At 44.2% G+C, this 24,719-nt stretch overlaps 1 protein-coding gene across 2 annotated transcripts in view; it reads left to right on the forward strand.

Moving 5' to 3' along the window:
• Positions 1–759: 759 nt before the first annotated feature.
• The window catches only part of NFAT5 (nuclear factor of activated T cells 5), a 68,732-nt gene continuing 44,772 nt past the window's right edge, over positions 760–24,719 (forward strand). The window contains exons 1-2 of one of the 2 annotated variants that reach the window (XM_068411661.1): positions 760–865; positions 24,382–24,507. In XM_068411661.1, coding sequence (XP_068267762.1) covers positions 793–865; positions 24,382–24,507 — 199 coding nt within the window. In that variant the 5' untranslated portion in view covers positions 760–792. Of the gene's footprint in view, positions 866–24,381; positions 24,508–24,719 lie in introns of those variants that run through there. The other variant, XM_068411662.1, reaches the window with a different exon arrangement.

The following is a 24,719-nucleotide window of genomic DNA, read 5'->3' on the forward strand; positions in this document are numbered from 1 at the left end:
AAGCACTCGCCCATGATGGCCCAGGGGCTCAGCGCTGGGCTGCCCTCAGGGGCCCCGGGCTCCCCTCACTGCCGGGGCTCCCCTCAGAGGCCAGGGGCTCCTCTCAGTCTCGGGGCTCCCCTCAGCCTCGGGGCTCCCCTCAGGGGCCGGGGGCTCCTCTCAGCCTCGGGGCTCCCCTCGGCTCCCCTGAGGGGCCGGGGCTCCCCTCAGGGCCGAGCTGCCCTCAGCTCCCCGGGGCTGCCCTCAGCCCCGTTCTAGACGCTTCCCGCCTCGCGCCACCACGGCGGCTCTTCCGGCCGGCGCCCCGCGCCCCGCGCCCCGCCGCGCTCCTTCTCCCGCGCACGCGCGCTGCGGCTTCAACGGCGGCGGCGCCGCGGGTCCCTCTGCGCAGGCGCGCAGATCCCGGCCGTGGGCTGTTCCGTCGGCTCGTCCCCCCGCCCGCCGCGGCGCATGCGCGGGCCGGCGGCGCTGCTGTTCCCTGTGTGCGCCCCCTCCCCGGCGGCCGCGCAGGCGCAGAGCGGTAACGGAGGGGGCGGTCGGGCGCGTTCCGTTGGCAGCAGCCGGTTCCTGTCAGCGGCGGCGGGTGGCGGTGCCCGGTCCCGACGGCGAGCGGAGCCCCCGGCCTGGCCCGACCCGGCCCGATTCGCGGCCCCGACGTGCGGAGCGCCGCGCTCTCGCCCGCCGGTGTCTCCCCTGCCCAGCCCGGGGCGGCGGAGGCAGCAGCGCCCCCCCCCCCGGCCCGGCCCCCTCCTCCCGCCGCCCCCCTCGCCCCTGCCGGGCCGCGGAGCTGCGATGCCCTCGGACTTCATCTCTCTGCTCAGCGCCGACCTCGACCTCGAGTCCCCCAAGTCCCTCTACTCCAAGGGTGAGTGTGGCGCCGGGCCGGGGAGGCGGGGCCGCGGGGGGGGGGGGGCCGCCGTGCCCGCCCCGTTAACCGTCGCTAACGGCCGGCCCTGCCGCCTGGGCCCGCTCCGCCCGCTCCGGGGCCGATGGGGAGCTGCGCCTGCCCCGAGGGCCCCCCCTCCCCGCCGCCGGCCTGCGGGCTGCGCCGGGATGCTCGGCCGCGAGGGGCCCCGCGGTCCGCGCTGGGGCCGAGCCCGCTCCCCCGGCCGCATTCCTGGCCCGGCCGCGGCGGCCTCAAGAATGTGTCCCGACAGGTTCCTGCGCTCGGGGCCCGGCGGCGGCCCCCGCGGGAGCGGCGCGGCGGGGGGCTGCGCGCCGCCGGGCTCCCCCCCCGCCTGCCTGCCGGTGCCGGGCCCGGAGCGCGGCCGCGGCCCCGCTCGCCGCCCCGTGTCCGTCGCCGTTGGCAGGGATGCGGGCCGAGCCCCGGCGGAGCCCGGCGCTGCCCGGGGGGCGGCCGCTCCGGGCGGGAGTTGGGAGCGCGGAGTAGCGGGGCACGGCGGGTACGGGCGGCCCGGGGTTTCCCGAAAGGTGCTCGTTCAGGTTCTCGGCGGAGGGTGTCGGTGGAACAGGCGGCCCCGGAGGGGACGTGACCCTTCGGATTTGGGTTAAAACTGTCGGAGAGCCCGAGAAGTGGCGGACCGGTGGTCGGCAGGGCGGTGGGTGCCGGGCCCGGGGGTTCAGACCGTGCCTGGGCGGGAGCGCCGTGCCCCGGGGCTGGGGAGGGAGCGGGATGGCACGGCCTGTGGGTCCGTGGGGCGTCGGGACGTGGGGAATGGTGAAAGTAAACAAACGGAATGGCTGTTTTCATACCATCTGGGTTTCAGTTTTGACAAGCGCACGGTCATGAGGATGTGTGTGTTAGGAGAGGTGTTAGCTACTACACAAGTTCTTAACTCGTTTTCTCTTATGTGAAACACTTGAAAGTCACTAGTAATAGTTTGTTGAACATACCTGCCCCCGGTGCAACTGCGGGGAGCAATGTTGGGAGCGTATGACAAAGGAAACGGAAGGTCTTCTATTACCCTGAAGTGAAGGCAGAGTTTAATATTATTACAGGAAAGATTAATTTTTTTTAGAATTTTTGGAACGAATAGTAACACGCTCGTTAACTCTGAGTTGTGTGTCGTTAGTGCTGAAGCTGAAAGAAATAAAGACTTTAACGAATCAAAGCACATCTTTAAAGCTCTCAAACTGCTCTAAGTCATTGTCTCACTCTTTAGGGATCTTGAAGTTATCACCAGTGTATAATCGTTAGTAAATTTTTTTAAAGATGGGTTTTAAGGCTCTCCTGTTATCTAACAGTATATATTCCAGTTGGCTCCAGTCCTAGTGAGGGCAACAGAAGAGTATTCTGAAACAAGGCAGTTAAATTAAAAAATACAGGTGATAAAACCCCAACAAAATTATCATTTATTGTACTGGAAATCTGAAAAGTGTGCACTGTTAAAGTAATTTGTAAAATATCTAAAATAAAAAGGTTCCATGTAAGTTGCGAAATTTCTTCAAGGACTTATGCTTAATTGAGCAGAACTTGTGAACTCGCCAGTCTTGTGCTGAATTCTCAACATTTTTTATATTGAATGGAATGGTTGAGTGTCTGTTTGAGGTAGGAAAGGGATCTCACACTGATTAATCCAGAGTGTATTCTCTCTTCTGGTGGTGTTGATGTAGGATCCGAGCCAGAAAAGGTCCAGAGAAGGATGTTTGATGCATAGGGGTGACCATAATGAGCTGCTTGATCCAAACAAGATGGCATATGATAGAGGTGTATAAAGCAGTGAATGGTTGTAAAGAGCTTGAAGCAAGGCTTGCTTTTCATATTTTGTCATAATAAAAGATCAAGGAGATGTTAAGTTGAAATGCAATTTAAATTAAAATTTAGAACAAATGAATATACTTGTACAGAATGAATAATTGATACCTCTGAGGTATATTAGTATGATTTTTAGCTGCATTTAGGAAAAGGTATTAGTGGTTATCTGATTAATGAGAACACACTTCAGTATGCCCTTTTTTTTTTTCCTAGATAGATACAGATAAACTTATCCTGTGGACAAATGCTCTGGATCAGAGTGTGAATACAACTGATGAGATAAAGGGAAAGGTCTGAACACAGTGAGAAAGCCACAAATATGCATTTGTGATGAGGGTGTGTTAGGAGCATGTAGGTTCTCATAACTGCTCTCCTTTTAGCAATACAGCTACCCCGCAGCTTGGAATCCAGATTGAATTGGGGCCAGTCACTTTTCCTCTGCGTTGCATTCCTGTGCGCGCCTCGGGGTGGTTGCGGTTTCGTGATACCGGTCTTGTAAGTTTGTCGGTGATGATCGCTGTGGTGTTTTGGAAATACAAAGATTATGAAAGTGAGAGAAGCTGTAAGACTGGGGTGGTCTCTAACATACAAACTTTATTGAAATTAAAGTGGAAGAGTATTAGCATACTGATTAAAATACACTTGCCTGCTCTTAAAAGTGAAGCTGTATTTGAAAACCCGGTGAATCAAGATGTAGCTCACACTAGTGTGATTTTTCTATGGTACAGTTTATCCCATTCCCTGGACAGACCAGGTTATGCCATCAGTCTGTCTCCATGCTATGTGTTAAAGTTTTGGCTTGCATGGCCATTTCAATTAAGATTTTTGTTCTCATATTCCTTTAACAATGTTAAGCCAAACTTCTAAAAGCACACAGACCTAAGGTGAAATGGCAATACAGACAAAGGGAGAGTCATTAATTTAAAATTTGATCTGATAATTCATTTGAGTGATTTCTTTTCATTTATGCATAGCTTGGGAAAGAGAATATTTTTCTTTGAGTATCTAAATACTTTATCTTCCAGTTTTCACTCGTGTAGGTGTGGTTCCACCAGCAGATCCAGCCAGTGTGAATTTCCACTTTAAAGCAGTCTTATCCTCTATCTTTTCCTTGCTGCTCTGCTCATGCCAACACCTACGTGGCCATGCAGTGAACTGGATTGGGGAACTGATCATGTTAGAATTAACCCAGCTTTTCCCTTCTTCCTTCTCACCCTGCCCCCCAACCACGAAAAGGAAAAGGGGAAGAGAAATGTTGATTTTTAACTAGGTGAGTGTCCTGGTCATGTTTGCTGTGGGTCTTTGTGAATGGCTTGTGCTGACTCAAGGAAAAGGACATGTGAAAACCAGCAGCGGGGAAGGGTGGGACTGTTTCTCTCCGCAGCAGTGCCAGCTTATGTTGGCTTAAAATGATAGTGAAACTGTGCTTAAGTTGCAGGCCTCTGGAATGTGGCTGGTTGTAGCTGTTAAAAAGAAAAGAAATGCAAAGTGTTGATTCCAAGGCCTGTTGCTGAAGCTCAACCCCGCAGCTCCTGAGGAACTGGCTTGTGCTAAGGACGAAAACCCATCTTTTTATGTGTAATCACTATTAAAAAAAGGTATTGCTTTGTAACCATTGTGGAAGGGTGCTATCTGCTAATAAGAAGATAATGAGCTATAAAAAAGGTATGCATTCTTGAGTGCTGAAAACGGTTAGAATGTAATAGGTTTAATTCCCATCTTTGCATAACACACTGTCCTTTCTGAAATAAAACAACCAAAATGTGCATACAAATTAGTAATGGAGTAGAAAAATCACTGGAGCATAAAACCTAAAACCTGAGGCTAGTTGTTGTGTGGTTGAATATCATCTGCAACATTCAAATATAGCAAGGTGAGCTATTCATTGTAAACAGGCTGAGTGCAGAACTGTGGTTAAAGCAGTCCATAAGATGTCAGGTACTAAATCTGAACTGGTTAAACATGTGATTAATTTAGCTGATACATTCATTTTGGACAATTACAAAGTATCATGTGTGTACTAATAAAGTTACATTTTTGCACAGCAGCAAGTATGATCAGAACTTTTTATTCATCTCCCCCAGATTTTGCTTTACACAGTTGAGTAACTGTAAAACTGAGACTTTCTGGAACTTGGAAGCAACAAGAAAAATGGTGGTAGGCTCCTAAATAGCTCTTTTGCCCTAAAAATGTCATATAGTCAAAACTCAGTTTTCCTCCATGCTTAAATGTTAAATGACTGTAATCTACTTGTGTTCACTGAGAATCGTGGATACAACACGTGGGTTTTGGTGATTTTTTTTTTTTTTTTTTTCCCCTCCCACCAGAATTTTTCTTTCCACGATCTAAGGGATAACTCTAGTAAGGCAGTGATTGGATTATCAAAGAGGGATGGAACAGATGCTTTAGAAAAATAGTAAGAACCTGCTTTTAGTTTTAAACTTTAGAACTAGTGGTAGCAGTTTTTAGGAACAGAAATAATACTTAGCTGCTTTTTGTAGCTCATAGAGGTGTGATGCTGGCCAAGCAGTGCTGAGCGTGCACCCGCCTGCTGCAGCTCTTCCAGCTGCCCTCGGGACATTCTGACTTAAGTCAACTGAAATGGATTCTACCAAAGTTCCTTAAATTCTGTGTCAGCCTTGTCAATGGCCACTTCTACTTTGAATCTTACGAGTTTATTGGCTTTAAAAACAAAGCTATAGAATATGTCGCTGCAAGGTGATTACATGTGGTGCTGGGGGTAGGGGGGGAGGATTTTGAATTCACAGCTTTTCACACTGTAATTTGAATATTCCAGTGACGGAGCTGTTTAAACAGACCCTTCTCTCCCTGCCGTCTGTTCTCACCCATGTACTGTTCTCTGAATCGTGCCAGCACAATTGTTTTTTGTGGCAGCAAGATGAATGGGATTGGGAAACCAATCTCGGATGAGTATATTGTATTTTGATAGGATTTTCTAACATTGTTCTGCTCCCTGGTCTGGTTTGCTGTGCAGCTGCACAAGTAGTGGTGTCAGGGCAAGAAAGAGGGTATCGAGGACTGGGGTTAAGTGGTGGAGGAGGTAGTGGGTGAGGTAGAACTGCTAAACTGGCTCTGGCACGGAGAGAAATGCGTCCCTTATATTTTGTTTTGTTCTGGAAAGTTCTTTGTGCAGTTTTGATACTTGCTCTAATAGAGATCTGAGAATCTTTGGAATACAAAAATATGAGTCAAGAGTACTTGTGCTTCAGTTAGTTCTGGTTGTTTAAAATCCATTATAGCCACTCATAAGGGGAGTCTGTAGGATACTGCTGTTTAGTATAGTCAAGAAGTAAATTTTTTATCATGTTTCCCACATTGTAAGTTAAGATTTTTCAATTTTTATCAAGCATCTGATCTTTATTTGTAAGTTTTCAACAGCACAGTTACCTTCTGGGGTCTGTTGACTAAAAATGATTGTCAGCCTGGAGCCTTGATCTGATTTTTGCACCGCTACACAGGTTACTTAGTTTTATGTGGAAATGTACTTTATTTGAGTTGGAGAAAATGAAGGAGTAGTAGTGCTTTTTTTTATGCAAAAAGGCAGTGGCCCGAACTCCCTTTGACGTTTAGGTATGCTGGTAAAGCCTAGCAGGAATGGACGAGTGGCCAAAGTGCAGGTGAAGTAAGGTATGTGGTCATGTCTGTGCAGTTTGTCACGTTTTTGTTATCTTCTCTGTGTTTATGTAAAGAGTAAACTGATGAGATTGAATATGCCGACAAGTTTTGGCTTTCTCGCCAGCAAGTACAGCAATTCTTTTAGGAACTGACCGAAGCGAACTCTCAGATCTAACTTTAAGCTGTGGTGTAATAGCAGATTCTAATGGACACATAGTAAATCTTAAGTAACTGCTGTTCCTGAAAGCATGCAGTGTTTTAGCAGTTTGAAGTGTAAATGCTCAACATCAGTTAAATTATGGCATTGACTCGTGTAGTTCTGAGTGGGCTGTCTCGTGAATATCACTGCACCAGGCTAAGAGGAGTGTTTTCACTATGTACCTAAATATGCTGTGAAGAGTCGTTCTCCAATTCCCCTCGATTGCTTGTCCCTACAGCAGTTGGAAAGGCTTTCGGTTGCTTTGTAAATAATTAGAATGTTGGGTCACCTTACAAAGTGTATAAAACTAATGCAATATGCCAAAGTCATGCAAAGTTTTGGTACTAAAAGCAGATTTGAGTTGCGGTGAAGTTCAGGCTGTTTGGCAAGCAAAAGGAAGATGGAGAGCAGTTCCCATTAATGCCCAGACAAGGTGAAGCACAGAGGAGAGAAAGAGACTTAAAAGACAGTAACAAAAAGTTTCGAAGTGTTGGAGTTCCACTCCCATTTAGAAAAACTGACGCTACAAGCTGGTTGTTTCAGTCTCTCATTGTGTAGAGGCCTGATTTATTTATTTTTTTTATGGATTCACTCAGCAGAAGAATCTGTAGGTTGTGATAGCAGCACTACAGAGTGATTGGAAAATAATAAGCTGCAGAGTTCGTAGCTTCTCTGAACTATGACAGTTCCTGTTTTCTTGTGCGTAGGGGAACATGACCCACTAATATGACTGTTCACTGAGAGTGGGCATGCAAACTGCTTTGTAAAGTGGGGCAGGAAGATGCCGGTTGTGACAATGTGCCTCCGTTACAATTACGTTCCGCTTCCCTCCGTGCTTGTCCTCGGCGAGCGTTGGCAGCAGTGGCTCCTCCTGAGCTGCAGAGCTCACGCCAAGCAGCACTGCACGTCTGAGTAACACGAGTCCCACTAAGAACGCACGTTTCACAATTTGGGTACGTCTGCCTTCACAGTGAGTGTGCTTTGTGTGTATGCTTAACCGTTTGGGGTACAACAGGAGTATCTACAATCTTACTCAGTTCTTTATTTGACTCTTGATTAGTTTTTGGATTCAGCAAGAAATTCCACCGTCCAATCGTATACTCGGTGAAGAAATATTTCTTGTCTTCTGTTTAAAGTTTACTGTCTTCAGTTTAATATTAGGAATGAGGATTTCTCCTGGTTTAAAATATTTGAGTATGTTTTTGTTTCTTAGGGGAGGGAAAAGGTGGCCTAGCTTGGAATATGTATTCCTATTAAAGCAGACTTACCGAGGAACGAACTTCCTGATAGTCTTGGTTATATCTCATAAATAAATGCTACAGACCGCAGGGATTTAGGTTAAGCCTCTGAAAACAATCAAATGTCCCAGTTGTGCAGGGGGTGGGAGGGGAGCAGAGTGAGTACTTCAGGAGGCAGTGCCAGCTCTTGGTCACACAGTCGTCGAGGTTGGCAGGGACCCCTTGAGATCCCCTGATCCAAAGGCCCTGCTGAAGCTGCACCAGCTGGAGCAGTCTGCCTGGGACCGTGTCCCGTTGGGTTTTGACCATCTCCGTGGGTGGAGACTCCACAACCTTTCTGGCCAGCCTGTGCCAGTGTTAGGCTACCTTCATGGTTAAGATAATTAAGATGGAGTTTAGTGTGTTTTAATTGGTGCTCATTGCCTCTTGTCCTGTCACTGGGCGCTGCTCAGCAGGGCGCCTCATTCCCTCCCATCAGGACAAGATCCCCCTGAGCCTTCTCTTCTCCAGGCTGAACAGTCCCAGCTCTTTCAGCCTCTCCTGTGAAAGAGATGCTCCAGGCCCTTCATCTTCATGGCCCTAAATGCATGGCAGTCTGTGAGTTCTGAACAGCTTTTCCTACTGCTGGGATGTTTGTGAGCTCCCACATCGGAAATTCTCATGTCTGGTGTTACGGAGCAGTCACTTCCCTCTTGGGGCACTAAGTCAGGTTTTTCCTTTTGGATACAGCCATTTATTTTCCTGAAATCTGTAGGAAGTGTTCACTGAGATTTTGTGTCCTGTTATTAGTTTTGCTGAGGTATCTACCAGGTTCAGAACCTATTGGGAGAGGTGACTGCCGTGGTGCTCCCTTAAGAAAGGGGTTTACACTTGTTTATATGACTGTGTTCCTTTGAAAGGGACTTTCTGGGCATTCCTGGAGTTCTGTGCTCCAGGCACACATGACACGGTCAGCAGTTTTAAACTCTTCTCTGCGTTCGTTAGGGATAGAGAAAGAACTTCATCATCTCTTGTCTGTAAGTATATTTGCATGAGTGTGATCAGTGCCCGTCCTTAGCCTGTGTGCAGGTTTCATTTGGGGATAAATCTTACTTTGCTTTTCTTTTAGGGCATCTGAATTCTAGACAGGGCCATCTGCCTCACCTTGAAACCTGAACTGCACCTGGAGTGGAGTTGCTCTTTAATCAGATGGGGAAATCATTTGGTTTCTTATTTTGTGGTCTGGAAGGATTCAGTTTAAGCTTCAGTGATTCAGTTAAGTTATTTGCTGCCACTTAAGTAAAAAAGGTGCTTTTGAAGGTGTGGTAGCAAGGAAGGGATTATATTGTTTAGAGTAAATTTGAGTACTCCTTGCCATGCAGGTATTTCAGTACATTAATACAATAGCAAAAGAATTCATTTAGGAAGATTACTACCGTTCTGCACCTGAGCCAAGGAATCTAAGGCTTTATTTTTACTGAATTCAGCTTTTGGGCATACAGGAAAGACAGCTGATGTACTCTGGGCATTTGGAACAAATACTTTATATAGTGGGATACTAGTTATCTGTTGAAGAAACTGAGTACAAGGGTTTTTTTCCCCCTTAGAAGTCCAGTAAGGAAAGACAATTTAATTGAGCTGAAGAGATCTTTAAGTATAACAGTGTATGGCTTTTGAGAAGCTGGTCGTAGCAGATTGATAGCTCAGTTTGGTGGTGGTGGGGGATAGTCTTCGACAAGGGATGGTGAAATCCCCAAAAGCTTTTGACAGGTATGCTGTATCCATCTAGATATGATCTTTGTCTCCACGCTGGCCAGTTATCCCCATGATCTCTAACTCTCAGTGGACTGACCTTCCATTATATTGTCTTTTCTTGAATCAGTGTCAAGCTTTAGCACATACAAGGTGTTGCAGAGTTTAACTGTAGATAAAAACTAAAGATGATTTGAATGAAGGGGATAGGAGTATGAAAGCTGTGACTGGTATAGCACAGAGAAACAGGCCGTGCTTATTTGTAATTTTTCGTGACTTCAGGGATAGAAGACAATGCTGTGACCAGGAGGCAATTTAAAACAAAAGACAGAGTAGTTTTTTCCTTTTTTTTTTTTTTTCCTGCACACCATTTACTTGTGGAAACAACTGACAGAGGTTTTAGTTGGTAAAAGAGTAAATGATTCAAGAAGCGGTTAGATTTGTAGAGGTTATATCTGTTCAGGGAGGCCCGTAAGCTAGAGAGTTAGTCTGTAGCTGGTTCTCAGAATTTGGGATGTATTCTAATAGAAATACTCTTCTAAACTTACTAGTTCTTGTAAACCTTTCCTTATAGTTTGCTACTATCAGAGGAAACATAGGGGCTAATCAATATTTAGTTTGATTTGTTATGACCATCCTTAAGTTTTACACAGCTTGGCAGTTCCAGAGCAGTTACACCACGGATTATTTTGTTGCTGCTCTCCCTCTGATTCCATTGGAGTTTTAGCTCTGGAGTACAGAAGGGAATCTTTTATCCACGTTTTGCCATGAAGTGGTTGGCTTAGGTTCCCACTTGTCTTCTGAGAGTCATGTGTGAACACATTTGGAGAAGAACTTGCTTAATAGTTTCAAAACCTGTTTTTACAAACAACTTGCGTCGTTATTTCCTTGAGGAATCCCTTCCAGGTGCAGTCTCTATCCCACAGGCTTGCCTGGGGTTGGGTACGCGCCACATTAGTTGCATCTGTCTTTATCTGCAGTGTAAGGAGGCTTGGTGTGTGCCAGCAGCACTGCTCCTTAGAAAGAACCAAAGGGCTCGTAGATGTACAGCCTGAGCTGGAACCACAGCACCTTGTGCTTGGGGAAAGCTCACTTTGAACCAGTGCTGTCCACAACACGTGCTTCTGTGGTGTCATTCAGGCACACTAAAAAAGGATTTTATCTGTAATCTTCTTTTTCCTTTTCTTCTTTTTTTTCCAATTTCCGGCACGAGCGTGTTCAGAGTCGCTGCTGCTGGTGCTCTATGTGACAGAAAGCTGAGCAGGCAATCTGGGACTCGCGTGCCGTGCTCCGAGATGCCTTGTGACTGTGCGAAATGTGTGTGAAGCATCTGGGCTGTCTCTCGTTGCTCTCAATGTTTTTTAACACTGATGCAGTTTTACCTCCTAATCTGGGATCTTGCAGTACCGGAGGGAGAAGTTGGTGAGATACAAGAGTCTCGGGCTCCATCACCTTCACACAACATGTCTCTTCCATGGACGTGAGTAGTCACTTTGGCTGCAGTGGTGTTACAGATGTCAGGCCTTCAGCAGAGCTTGCTTTTGACTGTGCCAAGGAGTGTTGTTTGTTAAACATTACTTATGTTTGTTTTTAAAAATCATGTTTATCATCAAACATAGTACTTGAATTATGACTAGAAACCAAAATGATGGTAGGAAGCATAAATATTTCTCAGCTTTGGGGATGACGAAAGAGGATACCTTTTACTGTCAGTGTCTTACTAAAGTGAGTAAAGAGAGGGAGGCGTGAAGATGGTTCGTGAGCTCGAGGTGGTAGCCATCGTGGTAGGAGTTACTAGGACGTGTCAAGCCTTGTGAACATAGCCTCTACGCCCAGGTTTGTAATAAAATACTGAATCTGAGAGGTGGTTGCAGTGTATTGAAAGTCTGTCCAAATACCTGTACGCTTTTATTCTTCAAGGTCAAATATCATGGTACAGCCTCAAAAAGTGCATATATTTCCCATTGCTGGTGTTGCATTTCTTGTTCTACAGCAAATGTAAGAGATGGCAAAAATAACCCTGTCAGAAAAAATCGTACAAACCTGAAAAGGCTGAGAAACATTGTTGTGAGAGAATAGTAAGTGGAGGGTTGGGTGGACTTCTGTGCGCCTCTGAGTCCGGATGGTGCGTTGCACCTACGGGACTAACATAACTGGCTGGAGCACCCAGTTACCTCTGCGTTTCTGGTGAACTTGGGTTTTGAAACAACAGCAATATGTTAAAGTGGCTGATAAATAGCTCATTAATATTCTTTGGTCGTACTGTATTTGGGTTTCTCTGAGCATTTGAGAAATGAAGTCTTTGTAGTGACAGAATGTGAAGACGGGGAGAAAACCAACTATCCTTAAAACTTGGTTTAGTGTAGAATCACAAGTAAAGAAATGCCATTGTTGTAACAACTGTATATAACTGTTGTATGGCAGAATGAGGTTATTTGAAGGCCTTAATTGAATTTTCATACCAATCATATTTGGATTCTTTCCAAACATAAGCTTAGCTCAGTTTTCTGCATACTAGAAGATTAAAACATAGCAACGTTGGATTTATTTCTTTTTTAATTCTTAAAGTATTGTGAACAGATATTTTTTTTTATTTCTTTTTTTTTCCTCCCATTTTGGGTTGTTTGTGAGAGAGATGTGCATCTTCAAATACTACTCCTCATATGTGGCAAACCCTGTTATGTTCATGTACGTGCAGTCTGTCAGTCCTTAGTTGCTCTGCCTTGTCCGCCGTGGTATTTCAGTAGTATCTCTTGAGTTCTTGGGTTTTTGGCTGGAGTTTACAACTGCCTAGGACAGACTTTTCAGTAAGTCATTAGTGGTCATTTCTTGAAGTGACAATTACTAAATAATGTTGTTCTCTCTTTCTGAGATGTGTAAAATTGGATGCAAACAGGACACAGGATTTATACTGTCTGTCTACATTTATAGAAGTACTCTTTGAGCTGTGAATGGGGGTGACTGAAACACAGCCAGGAAAGCTTTATTTGATATTTGGATGAATGCCATAAATAGAATTCAGCTAACACATGCCTTTGTCAGTTGTTGAAATTCAACTTTAAAAGGATTAATTTCTCAACCCTACCCTGCTGTGCAGAATCCTGAATATTGAGATTAACAGCTCTTCTGAAGGTTAGTGGAATACTGCAGTAACTGATTTTCGTTCAGTTATGAATTGCTTGCAAAATTACCTTTTTAATACTAGCATTCTTCGTACTGATACTTGTGCTTTAAAAAAAAATGCAAGAAACAACTTCTAGCTTTCATTTTTATTTTTAAGTACAAGAAATAATGATATTACAGTTGTGATAAAATTTTAATGACTTTGATGGTTAATAATATATTACTGATCATCTTCCTTTAAAATAGAAGTGGCTGTCTTTCAGCAAACTCTTCTCTCTTCTTCACTAACATACTATAATGTGCATTTCAGCGTTGGAGCAGCAGCATTTGCAGGCAAGACTTGGATTTGGCAGTGTCCAGTGCTACATCATCAACACGGAGTGCTCAGAGCCTCTGCTGATTCTTCAGAGTGGAGCTACACCAGCATAAAACTTTTTAATCATAAAGGTTTCTAGTGCAGGCAGAACCGAGGCATCTGCCTTTCCCTATGTGCTCATGAATCGTGTTGATTTAGGGTTTGCTTCTTTTGTCTGAAGCCAGGGGGAACTGGAAGGAAGATTTTCTGTTTGGCTGTGTAAAACATCCTTGTATACACTGCAGTTTCTTTGAAAACCTGCCACTGTTGCTGTAGCAGCAATATCGTTCTGCCAGTATTGACAATAACAGGAGCACGGGTGGGAAGACCTGCTTCCAGTCCCTTACTGCTTCACCATATACAGATACTCTGAATACAGTGTGGCAGATAAAGAGGGAGGGAGTAGTACTCTAGAGTTTGTTTCCACTGTCCTCTCTTCAGAGGTGCTACTGAAATGGAAGCACCAGCACAATGTCAGGAAGCCTGCCAAGAGTCTTGCTGACATATCTTCATTTGAGAGCTGTGTGAAAAATAGTGGTCCAGGTGGTGCTGGGGAACTTAGAACACGTTAACGTGTACAGGAACAGAAGTAAGTAGTCGTTACGTATTTTAGGTTACACTGACAATTTGAACTGAGTTCTGTGTTTAATCACATTATTCTGAGACATACTCAAGGACATGAAATAAAAGCATTGTTTTAGTAAGTGTTACCTAGTGGATCGAGCACTGAGTAAGACAAATTCGATTGTGCCCTGCTGCTGGCTGGCTGCCTGGGGAGCCTTGTGAGGTACGTTCTTCCCACAATTCAGTTTCTGCGTTTGCAAAAATAGGAGTAATCAGACTGACAACTTTGCAGACACCTTAAGCATTTTACATCGAGACAATTAAGTACTGTATTGCGTCCTTTTGCTCAGCAAAGATGTTAGAAAATAAAGTATGATAGCCTGTAATATATCATAAATCCTCTTTTGACAGATAAAGAACAAAAGCTGATTTATTCTGTTGTCTATTCTTTCCTTCTTCCACATCTTTTTTGTAACTTTATCATATAAAATCTCTGCTGTACCTTAAGCAGAGCTGCCATTGCCTGCAGTTGTTGTGGGTGATTTTCACTTCTGCGAGGGAGAGTTTGTATCTCCTACAGAGTACTCAAGAAAAGCCAACCAACCAAACAAAAAAGAAAGGAGAAAAAAAACCCAACCCAACACAAAACCCCACCACCACCAACAAACCACCACACTGGAGAAGAAAGTACTTTAGTGGTCACAGATTCCTCTGGCCTGTGCCTCTCTCAGTCTGTTTCTGTTCTGGTTTTACGCTCTGTCTTTCTTCTAGTTGCCTTTCTGAGCCTCTCAAAGCTTCCTCTGTTGAGCTTCTTACTGAGTCCTCGTTATCCTGCTTTGGCTTCCCCTCTGTGCAGTCCCTGTTCCTCTGCGCTGCGCCAGCCCCGTTACCAGCGGCCATCTCATGGAGCAACGATTCTTAAAATACTCCACTGGCTACGTGCAAATGCTGTTTCATTTGCACAGAGGTATAGGTGTGTATTCACAGTGCAGCTGTAGTAAGGTTTCGTCTTGCTAGCTCGGAGACAAAAAAGAAATAGACTGTCTATATTTTCACTGCAGAATTTACTCCAGTGGGTCCTGATGTTACTTCTCCCAGTTAACCCAGGTGAAGCGAGAGCAGCCACTGTGCTGTGAAACACGGAGTTTCTGTGTTGGATCTGATGCCTGTTATACATGAGGGTGGCCTGAGGTTTCTGAAACGTATCCTCCGTTCTCTGGGCTTTAGTAGCCAAACTTGTTCAGTAAATGCTTTTCCTGGGATCTGCAGGAGAACCTGTTTGTCTTGGGTGGATGTATGGAGGGAGCTGTGGTGAGGGCTAAGAACTGAGGGGCTCACTAGCTGGCCCTTAAAGGTTCTTCCTGGCAGGCAAAATAGTTTGCTTCAAAGTATTCCCACGCCCAAGCTTTTGTATGCAGAAAAATCCATGGGGCTCACATGACACCAACATTTTGCAACAAAGCAAGGCTTTGATTAGATGTTGAATATTTAGAGCTGATGTAACACTCCCCCTGTTCCACCCCCCCTCATCATTCTTTAAAAACTCTTTGTGAACTAAGCTATTGTGGTGGAATCGGTGGCATACAATAAACTCAACCGCTAAACTATATTGTTTATCCTAGACACTGGACTTTGAGTAGAACAGAACTTCAAGTTAAACAAACAAACCACAAGGTCTTCTGGCAGATTCAGAGGCCTAGATTTTTCAGGTGTAGAATAGATTTTTGGTTTCAGCATCTCCTGCTGATGAAGGTTTCTGAAAGATACTCAGTTACATATATAGTTTTATACCTTTGGAGTGAAGAGTGACAGTCAGGCCCTTAGTTGACATTTGGAACCTTAGTAATACAGGTTTAGTCCAAAACTGTGTGCACTGATCAGCATCCTAGAATCTTTATACGTGTGTGTCTGGGTACTCTGAACCTGAATTTGTATGCTTAGCTGGGGATGTGGTGGAATACAGACACCATTATCTTTTCCTTTATAGAGTTTCTTTAATTTGCTGAGCGTGTGTGCTCCACTTTTCTTGCCTACCTCCGTGTTGCAGAGGCTACTTGTTCAGGCAGGTTCTCATACTTCTAATTGTTTTTTAATCTTAGTTCCATATAAACAACTCTCTTTGCCTGTTTGCTTGCTTGTTTTTTTTCATCAGCTTAGAGTACATCATTAGAAGAGATTTCTGCTTGGATGCTGCCAGCTGATTAGAAGAGTACACCAAGGTTTTGTCTAATCTCTGGTGTGACTGTCATGTGCTACAGCAAAGAAATGGCCTTGGAAGAAGCAGCCAAATCTGTACGGGTATTAAAACATGTCGAGGAGACTGGTATCAGTGGGGATCAAATGGGCAGCCATTCAGTGCAGGGAGCTTATTAAAAGACAAGGATTAACTTTGCTGTTGTTCGTGAGGTCATAGGAGTGGTAAGGGATTTCCAGGATGTACCTGCCCTTAAAGGCAAAAAAGGCCAACTGCAAGTGGAAAATGCCCTGTCTCTGCCACTTCTGCAGACAATTTGACTGGTTATCATCATCACCCATTTACTGATCGTGTTCTCCCACATGAGAGCAGCAAGGCTGTCATTGCCTTTTAGTGTAGGGGTGGGGATAAAAGGGATGCTGCTGAAGAAGCCCCCAGCATTAGAGAGGGTGAAGTCCCAGGGGCAGATCACCATGATGGAACAGGCTGGGGGAGAGCTGGGGCTGTATTTCATCAACCTCTTCAAGGCTGGGCCTGGGGAACAACCTGGAGAAGTGGCATTGAAGTGTGGCAGTTGGAGCTGCAGCCAGGTTAAGTGATGTCTGACATCTTTGTTGTTAAGAGGAAAGCTGTAGCAAAAAAGGGATTTTCCACATGATGATCAGAGAGTGATTTAGAGGCTATTACATGCAGTGGAGGGATGGCTGCAGCTAAAGGCAGAAGCAATACTTCTTTTCTGGGTTCCTTTTTTTTTGTTCTTAACTATGTGTTATTGAAAATAAACTTGAAATAGTGGGGAGATGTTGGCAGGTTAACTGGTTATTCGACTGAATTTACATTTATTGCTTAAAAAAAAAGAGAGGGGGAAATTACATGCTAGAAAGCAGAAATGGCTCTTTTACTGCGTATTGCTCTCAATTCTATAGCAGGATTCTGTGGACCTGTAGCAGTCTGGAGTAGATGACCTTTTCAGATGGTGGTATCAGTCTCCCTCTATGTTAGTTATGGCCTCATTGGCTAGTAGGTCAGGGCAAAGCTCTCCATCAAGTTTATAACTTGGCTTCCATGCGTGGAAGTTCTGGGTGGCATGGCTTTGCTTCTGGTATGGAGTAGCAAAGCGTAGGCAAATCATTGGTGTATCTGAAGAGCATTCCATAACGTTTAAGCTGTTTGGTGGTACTGACAAAATCAGGATGTCTGCATTCATCATGGATGAGCCTGCTGTTACTTTTAAACATTGGAAATTGGTATTCTGTGCTGTTTTCCGATCTTCTGTGCTCCCAGCGTCACCGAGTGCTGAGCTACAAGAAGCAGCTCTGGTCAACCAACCAGAAGGATCTCAATTAAGTTCACCGGTAGGCTAAGAAAGCCTCACAAAAGTCTGAGGACGGACGGGTTCTTTTGTAATGTCACGAACCAGTCCTAGCACAGTGCGAGTTAATGAGGCACTAAATTACTAGAAATTGCAGTTTCTAATCTGTATAGCTGAAATTCCTATGTAGATGCGACCGAAAAGTTATTCAAGATTCATTAAAGGTGGGTAGCTGCAGAAAAGTCTTGCAAGTGCTGCGTGTGGTGGAATACTGGATCCATGTGTACTTGGTTTGCTGCATTACAGCTGAACTGATTGTTTGCCACTACTTTCCTTAGCTATTTTGAGGAAACTACTTCTCTTTTCTTTTCCTGCCTTCCGTCCTCTTGAAGTGACAGCATCTATCTCCTCTTGAAGTGACAGCATCTATCTCCTCTTGAAGTGACAGCATCTATCTCCTCTTGAAGTGCCAGCATCTGTCCCCATTTCAGTGTCAAACTTGTGTTATTTAACAAGAGACCTTTTACTTGAAAGTGGCTGCTGTTCTGACCACGGGAGGTTATCTGAAATTCTGAAATGAGAATTCTCCTTTTTCATTACGAGGGAGAGCACTCTCCAGGGTGGGAATACGTAAGCTTTGGAAAAAGCGAGGCTTGCTTTGGGCCACGTCCAAAGCTGCAGTGACTTCTCACAGCATCTTACAGTTGTCATAGTGCTCCCGAACAGGAGCAAGTTGTGTTGTGTTCCCTTTGCTTCCATAAGCTTAGCTGCTATGTTCCTAAGATTAAAGTCTAAATAGAATCACACTTTCCATGTTAGTAAGGAGGAACCTAATGTTCCTGGTCACAAGGCATGGTGTCTTCCTGAAATGTCCTTCGATACCGGGGTGATAAGAACGGTTTAAAAATTTCAATATAGAATTTTCTGTTGGTGGTGATGAGGAAAGGCTGGAGCACGTGGATTCTGCTGTAAGCCCAGATGCCTGTAATTTAGCCTGGTTAGTCTGTGTGTGGAAATCTAAAAAGGTTTCTTCAAAAGGGGAACTGTATGTGCGCACTAAGGTGAAGTGAGTAAAACAGGAGGAGGAGCACTTACGAAGCCGTCATGAACCACCAGCCTTTTGCACCTCCACTGTAATATCATCAGATCAGCTTCATCCACCATTTCCTACCGTCTATGAGTTATTTTGCCTAAATCCTTCCGAGGCCTCTCCTCAGAGGCAGAGCTGTCACCAGCTTCTGGGGCTGAGCAGGTACACGTTGGCCCAAGGATATATCTTTGTGCAAGCTGATCATAGTGCATCCAGCCCTTTCACAGGTAGCTTTTGTTCAGTCCTTTTAACTTAAAATGAACTGATTTCAGTTGTGTGTAGCAGTTCCTACTAGGTGAGCATCCCTTCTAGCGGTGTTGTATGTCCTTTGTGTATCTTCAGGATTTGTGGCTGCTCCTGCCGTTCTTTGGGAAAGGTGGTGGTGAATCCCTTTCACCTGAGGCTGGACGCTGGCTCAGTTCCAAGGTAGCCAAGTGTGCTGTAATGCCAGTTGTTTGGCTCGAGTGCACTGGTTTTTGTGATGTGCTGCAGGAACAAGCAAGTCCAGTATCATATTACTTGATTATTCTTCATTAATATTTCCATTCTGAATGTTTTGTGCGGTTTCAAGCAGTACACAAACAAAATCTCCTCCTCCCCAGATTTAAGATTTCGGGGTGTTGGATATTGACCTAGTGTTTGGTGCTGTTGTGGTCAGTATAAGCCACGTGAAATACACTTTTCTGAACTGTCAGTGTAACTGGCAGGAAGATCAAAGTTACAAGCAGCTGATCTCAGATGAGAGATTATAGGAGGGGGATAATCGGATAAAGGGCAGCTGAAGAAATTTGACACTTACAATACTTTTTGTAAATCTGCCTGTCCCCATGTGTCCTTGATTTCAGCAGCAGAATCTGCGAAGCTTGGGCTCAGCTAGTCAGTCTGGTTGAGGTATTTTGAGGGATGATACGAGATTCTGAAGTTTATTGTGAATAGGATGTGTAATAGCTGATGACGTGAATGCAGGTGAAGGTTTGTACGTGGAAATGAGTGTGTGTGACTCTTGGCTGATCATTTGTATTTTGTTATTTTGTGTGTCGATCTTGTTCATATTTCATAAAAACAGTAATCCTGAAACACGTGTTTCTCTCTTCCTTATGGAGAAAGAAAATGTGTCTCGGGGAGATATTGGACATAAATGGAGCTACTTCTAGCCACAAAACCAGAAACTTGAGATCAACCAGTACCTTCGTCAAGGGGATTTGAAATCAGCAACAAGTTACAAGACGCTTTGCTGCCAGCTGACTGCAACTTGACTCGCCGATCCAACACAGTGGCTGCTGAAAACAGGAATTCTGTCTATGTATTTTTTTCTTGCTAATTAGATAGAAATACATAATGATGCTGAATTTTTATTTTTGCCTTCAAATGTAATACTGCGTTCCCATAACAGCCTTTTTTGTGGGTGTTTTCCACATGAATAAACATAAAATTATAGCAGAAAATTTCATATACTCAGTGTTCGTGTGTGTGTGCGCACGTTTGTGTAGAACATTGTGCTAGAGGTGAGCTGATCAACAGAGGAGGGAGTCTGACCTGTTCAAATACGGTGTCGGGCACAGGGGGAAGCTGTATCCTCTGGGGAAGAATCAGTTTCCTTGCAATAACTCTAATCTTTCTGGAATTTGTCAGTTTTTGCTTTAATGCTATTTATAGTGCAGCATATATAAACATTGGCCTGTGTTTAGGTGAAAACACAAAGTTTCATTTGAAGTCTGATTTGTGGAGAGCAGGTCTGTTGCAGCAAGCTCTCTTAAAGGTACCCAAACGATTTCAGGTCCCTCAGACATGTGTTGGAATGATAGCTCCAAGGAATCCAGTTCACTAAAGATGTGTTTTAGACTGTGAAGCTACATCTGCTCTGAAGAAAGGCCAGGAGTTATTTTTCTTCAAAGTTTGGATTTGACCTTCAGCTTCTGCCATGTGTTCATAGAATCCCAGAATGGTTTGGGTTGGAAGGGACCTTTAAGGTCAGCTAGCCCAACCCCCCTGCCATGAGCAGGGACATCTGCAACTCCATCAGGTTGCTCAGAGCTCTGTCCAGTCTGACCGTGGATGTTTTTAGGGATGGGGCATCTCCTGCCTCTCTGGGCAACCTGTGCCAGTGTTTCACCACCCTCAGCGTAAAGAATGTCTTCCTTATATCTAGTCTTGAATCTCTCTCTCCTTTAATAGGACGTGTCACAACAGGTCCTATTAAAAAGTCTGTCCCCGTCTTTCTTATAAGCCCCTTTTAAGTACTGAAAGGCCGCAAGAAGGTCTCCCTGGAGCTTCTCTTCTCCAGCCTGAACAACCCCAACTATCTCAGCCTGTCCTCATCCCTCTGACCATTTTTGTGGCCTCCTCTGGACCCTCTCCAACAGGTCTATGTCTCTCCTGTATGGTGTTAACCCCATGGTTTTGATCTCTCTCCTCCTCATGTGTTACCCAGTAGAACTCCCATGTTTTCCCTCACTCCTGTTTGGGATGTTCTTACGCGGTATTTCTCACGCTGCTGGGAGGGGAGGGACGTCATGGGAGCCATGAGCGCAGAGGGAAGATAGGCCTGGAAGAACTGGGGAGGCAGAGGAGGCGTTGATGGTGGCCAGGGCTGTGCTGGGTGTTTGGAGCCTTCATGGTGCTCGTTGTTCTCCTCTCCCACCACGTCTGTGTTCTCTTGGCTGTGCCTCACAGGGACTTCCTAAGCATGTTCCCTTCCCCCCTAACAGCTTGCTCCGTCCTCTCGTATTTGCAGCTGTCAAGGCTAAGGCCAGCTTCCTTTATCAGCACAGGGCTCATCATCGATTTTAGGTGTGCTATCCAAGTGTATCAGGATAAAAACACGTGGGTGTCATATTTTAGACTGTGTTTCAAATAGTTTGGTCTTTTATCAATGAAGCATGAAATCAAAGATGTGCTCTTAATGGTCTTGTGATCTTTGGGAATGTGCTTCAGTTCTAATGCTAGCTTTTCCCTCCCTCCCTGCCTCTCTTCATCATATTGTTAGAATTATTCACAAAGATTTTTAGTTGTGCTTGTTGTGGATTACTGCTAAAATTATGTGTTCCCTGAGAAAAAACACGCTGTGGGAGTTTCGGATCTGAGCATCCCTTTAAATCAACAAACTTGACAGAACCTTTGTCACATTTGAGAGTTAAAAATCAATTTCTTAAACAAAAAAAAAAGCCAACAACGAACCCAAAGAGAAAAGCTCACTCTTACCTAATAACTTAGCTGTTGGAAATGAGGCTTTGTACTCAACACCAAGTATCTTGTGAGTCATGGCAGAATTATGATGATGAGCAACTCTCTCCTCAAAGAGGCTTTCTTGAGAGACAACAAAACCTGAACCTTTCATTCTTCAGTCTCTTGAATTAAGATACTCATCTTGAAGAAAATCAGTAGTTCAGCAGAAAATAGACCCACACACATCTTGTGGTTTCCAAGCACCACATTTTATTTGGAGAATTTTTTGATGTATTGATAGCCATGCCTGAGCCAAGCTGATAGGAGCTATTCAACGTGGAAATGAGTAAACATTTTCTCTGAAAGCTGCTTGGGATTTTGTGGTTCACAGCAGCTTTCTCAGAATGCAGCACAACAAATAACAAACGTCTGCAAAACGTGCGGCGCTGGCCGGGTTTCTGTGCTCGTAGGGCATGAGGTGGTTTGTAGAAAGCTGCAAACACACGTTTTGTTCTTCTATCGAGCTTCCCCGGGCTTTGTACGTGAGGACTGGCTTCAGAGCTTGTGAAGGAGGGAGAAGTGGGACTGAAAATCCCCGAGAGCAGTCAGAGTAAGCACGTTAATAGGGTTCTCGCTCCAATGCTTCCATGTGTGAAGCCACATTTGAATTTACAAGGACACATTTGCTAAGTTGTGCTGTCCTTATGGTGCCAGTGCCTGATGGTGACCGTGTGACGTGGTGACTGGGGTGGGCATTACCTGGCATGCAAAAAGGAGCACGATCTCTCTACTCTTCATCAGTGGGTGGTCCAGCCAGAACTTGACTGGTAGATTTTTAACAACTGTTACCTACTCCGGGTGAAAAAAAGAATTAAATTAGGAGTGAACACCTCTTGCATCTCTTTCCTATGAATTTAGCACTTGTAGTTCACTGGCAGAAGTACATTCAGGAGAATAAAAAACATTTTTTACCTTTCCTCTCCTTCCTTCACCTTCCTCAGACATTCTCGTTCAAATGTCAGTATAACTTTTTTGATTGTTTAGTTAACGGATTCTTTCTTGTACTTTCTGCACTCCCTTCCCATCTTAAAATAGAGCTGTGCCCTGGTAGCCCCCTTCCTTCCCCCTCGTTGTCACAGCAGCCATAAGGAGATGGTATTTGACTCGTAACAATTCTAAAGGCAATTTAGTTTTGTTTTTAATTTTTGGATTGGGTCCAAGTCTGTATGCACATGCAGCTTCAGTAAAAACTGTAAGGTAAAAAATAAAGGCATGATTCATCTTTCTTAATAAAAGCTAAAATTTAGAGTATGTTTAAACTATATAAGTGCTCATACACACAAAAAGTACACGGTACTCCTGCTTAATAGTGTAATGCATTATCACTGAAAAAAACAACTAACCTTTTTTGGGGAAAAGTAAATGAAATATAAAATGAGAAGCATCATTGTAACCATATCTTTACATAACCAATTTTAAACCGGTCTAATTTATTTTACTCTGAAAGCCAGTTTTATGATGTTGAAAATCACTAGTTCAGAAGAGTGAGAAATGAGGCCTTAATAGCTGAGGAAAAAGTTAATTTTAAAAAGGGAACTGATCTTTGAGCGAAATGCTAATGCAGCTGTTCCTCGTAGTAAAACAGGAGCCGAAGTATGAATAAATGTCTTGTCTTTTCCCTTTGCCTTGTGTACCTTTTAAGATCTTCAGTAATGACAAGTAAATATTTTTTTTCCCCAGATTGTTCCAAAGAATAAAAGTGCGAATTTATGGTTAGTTAACTTGAGCTGCCTCAAAATATTTCACTTGTACATTGTCTCAGCGTTATGGGTAACTCCTACAGAAAACCTCTGCAGAGATTTCTGCGTGGGATTTGGATTGCAGCCTCTGGTTGCCAATATTTCGATTATCAGTTTAAAATTAAAAAAAAATGTTCTGTTTATTTGTCAAGTTACTGAAAAGTTAGTTCTCGGAAGAGTGGGTGGAACTAAAAACAGTAAATAAAAAAACCTTTCAGCAGATGGAAGAAGTTTGAGCTGTCTCTGGTTACGCCTCACCGCCGGTTCGCGGCCGTGGTCGGTAGTTGAGTGTGATTTTGTGCGTAACAGACAAGTAGTATCTTGTAAACAATGTTAAAGTCTTCTTGGTCTCTTTTAATGCCATTTCGTGGTGGGAGTATTAGCACTCTCACCCAGTACAGTAACTCTTCTGGTTTGTGGCATAACCAGCGTTTGGTATGTGTTATATTTTTAATTATATGTTGCTGGGAGTGTGTATAGCTCTGCATTTGTCTGGAGTATGTTTCATTTATTACGGGGCCTAATGTGGATAAAGCTTTTTAGCCAACAACTCTGTGTGTTTTCTAGTTTTTGCAGAATTGCTGCACAAATATATTTTACTTTAGGATCAATCGAGTATAATTGTTGCTTCATAGGGGAAAAAAGAACTTTAAAAATGCACATTGAGTTTTCCATATCTGTCTCAGGCACCTAAATGCATATAAAGGAATTTCATAAAGTTTTGTGGTGTAGAATTGTTGATTCAGTTCATCAGGGTGCCCAGGGCAGTGGTGGAGTCCCCATCCCTGGAGGGATTTAAAAGCCGTGTAGATGTGGTGCTGAGGGACACGGGTTAGTGGTGGCCTTGGCAGTGCTGGGTTATGGTTGGACTCGATGGTGTTAAAGGTCCTTTCCAACCAAAACGATTCTGTGATTCTATGATCTAGGCTATTTGTCAAAGATCTTTGTGTGAACTTTTTATGTTTGTTCTAAATGAGCACAGTTTCTGTGGAAATGCATGAATTATTTCTCTGAACAAACTTGTCTCCTTTTGTTTCGGTCTTGAGAATGTGTATCTTAATGTTTTTGTGGTTGGTTTGTTTTCTGAAATAACTGTATTCCATGATGTTAAGATCTCCAGGCGCTTAATGTGACCTTTTCAAAAAGCGTTGAAAAGGTTGGATTATCCTTCATATCTTTCAGACAAAACCATTATTTTCTCTGACAGAACAGGAATAAATTTTTGATTAAATCCTTTTTGTCTTCCCTCTGTTCAACAGAATCTGTCTATGACCTTCTCCCAAAGGAGCTGCAGTTACCACCTTCCAGAGAAACATCCGTAGCATCCATGAGCCAAACAAGTGGTGGCGAGGCAGGTTCGCCGCCTCCAGCTGTCGTTGCTGCTGGTAAGCATTCTCCTTTATTCGGTTGCTTTGTTAAGGTTCGTAACGTTCTGGCCAACATGAACAGTGCTGGCAAAGTTTTGATTGTAAAAAAGAGCTTGTGGAGAAGTAGCAGAGTTCATTCTAGGAGAATTTAGGTAATATAAATTAAACTGGGTGATCTAAATTATCAGGTATTCCAGGTTGCTGTATTTCAGAGATATTTCATAAGAAGT

Source organism: Nyctibius grandis, chromosome 12, assembly GCF_013368605.1.
Source record: "Nyctibius grandis isolate bNycGra1 chromosome 12, bNycGra1.pri, whole genome shotgun sequence".
NCBI lineage: Eukaryota > Metazoa > Chordata > Aves > Nyctibiiformes > Nyctibiidae > Nyctibius > Nyctibius grandis.